Source organism: Berghia stephanieae, chromosome 10, assembly GCF_034508935.2.
Source record: "Berghia stephanieae isolate SIO BIC M18660-M18661 chromosome 10, UCSD_Bste_1.3, whole genome shotgun sequence".
NCBI classification, from domain to species: domain Eukaryota; kingdom Metazoa; phylum Mollusca; class Gastropoda; order Nudibranchia; family Aeolidiidae; genus Berghia; species Berghia stephanieae.
Window position 1 is genome coordinate 19,599,777 of NC_088369.1, and position 7,500 is coordinate 19,607,276.

Consider the following 7,500-nt stretch of genomic DNA (forward strand, 5'->3'; position numbering starts at 1 on the left):
CTACTACTACTACTACTAACTACTACTACTAATACTACTACTACTACTACTACTACTACTACTACTACACTACTACTACTACTAACTACTACCACTACCACTACTACTACTACTACAAACTACTACTTACTACTATACTACTACTACTACTACTACACTACTACTACTACACTACTAACTATACCACTCCCAAACTACTACTACTACTACTACTACTACTACTACTACTACTACTACTACTACCACTACCACTACTACTACTACTACATACTACTACTACTACTACTACTACTACTACCACTACCACCACTATACTACTACTACTACTACTACTACTACTACTACTACTACTACTACTACTACCACTACCACTACTACTATACTACTACTACTACTACTACTACTACTACTACTACTACTACTACTACTACTACTACTACTACCACCACTACTACCACCACCACTACTACTACTACTACTACTACTACTACTACTACTACTACTACTACTACTACTACTACAACTACAACAACAACTACTACTACTACTACTACTACTACTACTACTACTACTACTACTACTACTACTACTACTACAAAATAAAATTGTTTAAAACATTTTTTTTTTTTGGAAGAATTATGTATCATGACCTAATTATATAGCCAGACTTTATCGACTCTATGCCCTATAGGCAACTTTTTCACCTCTTTGGATTTTTTCTTTTTTTAAAATCATTTGCACGCATTCCCGCTTTTTTCTTAATGGCATTGCCTTCTAACGGTCCAATATTTTCAAGTTTCCCATTATTTGGATAACGACAGGTTTGTATTCACTGCTTAATTTACATTCAAATATAAGATTTTTAAAGTGGATAGATGGTTTTAATACGATGCCATTCAATATCTTTTCTCATTTCATTTACTTCTAATAAAATTTCTCGTATAAAAAAGTGTTGAGGAAGAAGAAGAAGAAGAAGAGGAAGAGGAAGCTGAAGAGAGTGGGTGAGTATCGTCAAGTGTTCGACATTTTCTATCACTGTTTTAGTGTGGATGAATTAACAACATTAACTGGCCAGATAATTTCTATTTGGAATAAAAATCCTACATATTTGATGACAGGTGTGTTTTCTGACGCTTTAGGCAAATTGAATTATAAGATTAAAAAAAAGAAGTTATAAAATCATGATTCTTATTGATTTGTGTGGTTTATAAGGCTTATTTTTTTAAAAAGTACATCAAATATGAAATATAAATCAAATTAAAATACTGAGAAATGTTTGATTTGTGTTCTGCTTTTCAACATTCTAGAGATGTTTATAGATAGTTATAGATAAATTCGATTTATTTCCCTTGCCTCCCCCCCCCCTCCCCCCGCACCCCACCCCCACTTTTGTTAGATGTGAAATGAAAATATAACCCCCAAAATAACCCAAAAAAAACAAACCACCCAACAAACAAAAGCATAAACATTAATCAAGTATCAAAGTGACTATTTTTAGTTGTTTAAAACAAAGCAAGAAACCTCTATGGTGTAGTGATAGCACGTCTGACTGGTAATCAGGAGATCTGAGGTTCGAACCCTAGTCGAGACAGACTGAATTTGTATTGGTGATGAACATTTCTTGTATTTTTCTTGCCTCTTTTGTCTGGCACCATTTCTACACACCCTTTCAGCCTTTCAGATATCAATTATGTAATTTCTATATCATGTCATACACCATGGATCTCAACATTCACCAACCCCCTCCCCCCCCCCCCCCCCCCACCCACCCCCTACACGCACACACCTATGCTTGGTACGAAAAGGGCCAAAATTGCACTGCACTGCTGGGTGATGGATGCAAAGGCTTGTCAAATGTGAGGCGACGCGACGCGTCTAAACTAATTCTGTAATCCTTCAGAGCCATTCGGCTCATGGAGCCGGAGTTTATCCCTGTTTCTATAGGGTGAAACGGACAATAGCAATTGCTTGCTATCCTTTGGATAGGATGCTAGTCTATCGCAAAATACTTTCCACCAAATCTAACAGACTCAGCTACCTATTCACTGCTGGGTGGACGGGGGGGTCATAAAAAAATCTCAACTGCTCCTGGGATTGATCACAGTGCCTTTGAGTGTGAAGTGAGAGCTCTACCCACCGAGCTATTGGGACCTCCAAATAATATTGATTATTTAATAATTAGATTTGGAATTCCTCCTGTCAATCCATTCATTTCTCATCGAATCAGAGCTTAACTGTGGTTAGGAACGGAAAAAAAAAATAAATCAGTGCATTAACTAACTAAATCCTAGAGATTTTTGCTACTTTTCAAAATGTGAAAAAAATGTATTAAAAATGAGCATGTACACAGATAGTTTTATTCAACTACCATTAACATGTAAAAAATAAAAAAACATTAGCTTTGATACTACGCTTATAATTTGTCTCAGAAAAATGTAATAAATAGGCATGGGGTAAAAGTAACCCTGGGTAAACTACGGATATAGTCGGTGTTAGGGTTGAGTGAGTTAAAAAGAAATTCTCAGAACATTTCAAATATTTGACCGACTGCTTCAATCTGGCACTATAACAGTATGGAGGAAGATGAAAGATGAACATGGAAAGGCCTCGGTACTGGTCCATGGAAAGGCCTCGGTACTGGTCCATGGAAAGGCCTCGAGAATTGGTCCATGGAAAGGCCTCTGTACTGGTCCATGGAAAGGCCTCGGTACTGGTCCATGGAAAGGCCTCGGTACTGTTCCATGGAAAGGCCTCGGTGCTTGTCCATGGAAAGGCCTCGGTGCTTGTCCATGGAAAGGCCTCAGTGCTTGTCCATGGAAAGGCCTCGGTGCTTGTCCATGGAAAGGCTTTTCCATTTTCACCTTTTTGTTAAAAATTTTAGAAACATACAGCACTCTTGTCATTGACCATGACTTTAATTTAGATTTTAAAATTTAAGAGTAAAATTAAATTTTAAGTATCAGATTCACTCTGACCTAATTGAATGATCACAACAGTTTCATTGAATTATTCCTCCTCCTCCTCCACATATCATCATTGTCATTGTCGTTGTCGTTATAATCGTCATCAGCATCATCTTCACCATCATCATCATCATCATCATTGGCGTCGTCATCATCATCATCATTGTCATTGTCGTCGTCGTTATAATCGTCATCAGCATCATCATCATCTTTATCATCATCATCATCATCGGCGTTGTCATCATCATCATCATCATCATCATCATCATCATCATCATCATCATCATCATCATCATCATCATCATCATCATCATCGTTGTCATTCTGTAGTAGCCCCAATTGTTTGAAGATAGATCCACAGTTTATTCCTATAACACTTTAAGTTCAGAATTGTTATTTCCATATATATAGAAAAAAAACCCTTATAAAATCCAGTGGATGACTCGAATGTTCGTTACGCTCATCTCCTGAATCTCAAACCTGACTATCTCTTTCTCGAGCTTTTGACACGCACTCTTCATACGTTTTGAGAGTTGTCTGCCCCTAGCCATTTGTAGAAATGTGTGGATTGCACCTTTGTATTATATTTTATTCCAAAGCTTTTGATTGGTCCTGCTCTATTTAAAATAAGTCGTATGCAAAATTACATTTTCAGTTGGAATAAGTCATAAGCAAGTTGACATTTTCAGTTGGAATAAGTCATAAGCAAGTTGACATTTTCAGTTGGAATAAAATCATGAGAAAGATGACATTTTCAGATGAAAAAGGTCCTGAGAAAAATGACATTTTCAGGTGAATTTAGTCATATGCAAAATGACATTTTCAGGTGAATTTAGTCATATGCATAATGACATTTTCAGGTGAATTTAGTCATATGCAAAATGACATTTTCAGGTGAATTTAGTCATAATCAAATGACATTTTCAGGTGAATTTAGTCATATGCAAAATGACATTTTCAGGTGAATTTTGTCATAATCAAAATGACATTTTCAGGTGAATTTAGTCATATGCAAAATGACATTTTCAGGTGAATTTAGTCATATGCAAAATGACATTTTCAGGTGAATTTAGTCATATGCAAAATGACATTTTCAAGTGAATTTAGTCATATGCAAAATGACATTTTCAGGTGAATTTAGTCATATGCAAAATGACATTTTCAGGTGAATTTAGTCATAATCAAAATGACATTTTCAGGTGAATTTTGTCATAATCAAAATGACATTTTCAGGTGAATTTAGTCATATGCAAAATGACATTTTCAGGTGAATTGAGTCATATGCAAAATGACATTTTCAGGTGAATTGAGTCATATGCAAAATGACATTTTCAGGTGAATTTAGTCATATGCAAAATGACATTTTCAGGTGAATTTAGTCATATGCAAAATGACATTTTCAAGTGAATTTAGTCATATGCAAAATGACATTTTCAGGTGAATTTAGTCATATGCAAAATGACATTTTCAGGTGATTTAGTCATATGCAAAATGACATTTTCAAGTGAATTTAGTCATATGCAAAATGACATTTTCAGGTGAATTTAGTCATATGCAAAATGACATTTTCAGGTGAATTTAGTCATAATCAAAATGACATTTTCAGGTGAATTTTGTCATAATCAAAATGACATTTTCAGGTGAATTTAGTCGTATGCAAAATGACATTTTCAAGTGAATTTAGTCATATGCATAATGACATTTTCAGGTGAATTGAGTCATATGCAAAATGACATTTTCAGGTGAATTTAGTCATATGCAAAATGACATTTTCAGGTGAATTTAGTCATATGCAAAATGACATTTTCAGGTGAATTTAGTCATATGCAAAATGACATTTTCAGGTGAATTGAGTCATAATCAAAATGACATTTTCAAGTAAGCAGGTTTAGTGGATATTGATTGTCCTGTAGAAAGGCTCAAGTTTTATTGTTTTTTTATTATTAGTATTTTATTTTATTTTATTTTACTTAATTTTTAAAGAGAAAACAAGAGGATTGATAATAATTTGTATAGATAATGATCAAGTTGTTCGTGTTAGTATTGCTGACTGATATAGAAGTACTATTCATCAAATATTTCCAGGACATAGAATTGATACGATTACTCAAAGTTGCCAATTTTCCGTATATTTACGGAATTCAGTACGTTATAAATCATCAGTAGATTTCCCAATCACCTGCTAAATAGAAAAAAAAAGTAATTACATATTGTCTTTTTACTGGAGTTCAGTACACAGAAAGGGATCGGCCAATGCGTTTGCGTAAAAGTGCAGTAAATTTTTTGCCCCATGAATTGGCATCCCTGATTTCTATACTATAACCACTCTATTCTTTATATTATTATTCATCTCTATGTGACAACATTAGACACTCAACACTAGTTATCTCTCGTGATGTTTTGACTGTTTATTTGTTGTTGTTATTTTTTCCAGTGTTCATTTTTTTGTACCATAGTTTGTTTTTAGAACTTTCTCGAGTTCACAAGACTGGAGAATCAAATCAAATTTTTTTTGTCAAATATTTTTTTTTTTTTAATGAATGAAAGGTGTTAAAATAAAAGAAGAAAAATACTAAACATGAAATATTTTGCGGTAAAAACCCTTTTTTTCTTTGGCCAAAAACAAAATGAGTAAAAATGAGTAAAAATTTCTACTGTTTTACTTCTTGGCTGAAGAGGGGTTTTGAGGCTGAAGCATTCAGTGTTTCGTATTTTGTTCATTTTCGAAACTGTTACATTCATTTTTGTACTTAACGTTTCTTATATTTTACAACCCTCAGCTTCTAGCATCAACTTTGTTAAATATCAGAATTTTTAGAGATCAATTGATTTTTTTAAAAATTTGTTTTGTTTTGCTTTGTTTTTGTTTTTTTGTTTTATTTTACAATGGGAAGCAGGGGTTGTAACGTCACACGGTCCTCTCTTTCAGTTCCGAATTCATCGGAAGTGTGTACCCAGTCCTCATGATGACTAACAATGAATAGGTTACATATTGAATCATAAAGTAGAATAACTATTTTAGTAGAAGGATGTATAGACAGATTCTTAGGATTACGGGGTGTAAGATAGCAAGGATGGATGATCTTTGTAGACGACCAGCATTTATTTAGACTAGAAAATAAGATACCATCACTCTGAAACCAGAAGATCAATTACACAAGGTATGTATTCAGTCCTCCGAACGACTGGTTTCACACTTCCAATGAGATTAGAACCAGTAGTTTGATGTCACACCCTATTGCACCATTAGTTTGCCTACACTACTTGCTTAATAATAATAATCACCCCTTTTATTCCTTTTCTCTCTGCCCACCCATTTGCTCTTTGGCTAGACACAAGTCTGTAGAATGCCATAAATAATACCGTGAAGTTGAATGTAAGCTTCAATTTAATTACAAAAACAGATCAAATGAACGTTTCAGGTTTCCCCTTTATCAACAAAACAGGATGATGAAACACCACAGATGAATGAGATGAATCTTAACTACGCCACTACCACATCATCTCATTCATCTGTGGTGTTTCAATCATCCTGTTTTGTTGATAAAGGGGAAACCCGAAACGTTCATTTGATCTGTTTTTGTAATTAAATTGAAGCTTACATTCAACTTCAGTTATTATTTATTTCTTCGAGCAGCAACATTTACACTGTAGAATGCCATGTACTTGTAGGCCTACTCCCATCCCTTTCCTCTTTTAGAATGCCATATAAAATCATCTGATAAAGCACAAAGTGAAAAAAATAATGTAACATTAATTGAATCATTCTCATGTAAACAGTCATGGTTGATACAACAGTAAATACTCTCACAGATCACAGGACTTAAGTTTTTTTTAGGTAAAATTAGTTTTTGAAATCCAGATGCGAGCCAATTAATTACATGTTATTTTAATAAAGTTTGTCGATATCTAAAGCTTTAAAAATAAATAAAAATCTGTGTTTATTTAATTAATTGTTAACTTCAGCGATAATTGATTCATTCTCCCCTTTCCTCATCCCCTCCCCCCCCCCATTAAAACATTTTTTTGGTTGATTGTTTTTTTTATTATTATTATTTTTTTTTTTTGGTCATTAACCAAAATTATGAGTTAATGAAACATACCGAGCGAGAATTTTAAAAAGCACACTCATAATTGTTGAAAATCTCTGTCCTTCTTTAAAGCCTCTTTGAAGACTTTCAGTTTTCTTTGAGTGATTTTATTGATTTTATTGAATGGTATATATGATCGCTTGTGCGAAATATGTAAAAGCGCTTCCGAGCACTTTTGGTGGAAGGGGCACTATAGAAATTATTATTATTATTATTATTATTATATTATTATTATTATTATTATTATTATTATTATTATTATTATTATATATTATTATATTATTATTATTATTATTATTATTATTAACTAATTTATGCTGCATTTTCTAATACATTATGACATCAGGGATCAAACAATATTGGAACTTATATTTTAACAAGCAACGTTGAGCATGGCTAGTGCCTAAACGAGTTCCTTCAGAGCCATTAGGCCCATGGAGCTGAAG

At 33.5% G+C, this 7,500-nt stretch overlaps 1 protein-coding gene across 1 annotated transcript in view; it reads left to right on the forward strand.

The window, feature by feature from the left end:
* LOC144980606 (uncharacterized) overlaps nucleotides 1–7,500 on the forward strand; it is a 47,637-nt gene that overhangs the window by 29,608 nt on the left and 10,529 nt on the right. The window contains exon 18 of the mRNA XM_078928285.1: nucleotides 951–1,001. Coding sequence (XP_078784411.1) covers nucleotides 951–1,001 — 51 coding nt within the window. The remainder of the gene's footprint in view (nucleotides 1–950; nucleotides 1,002–7,500) is intronic.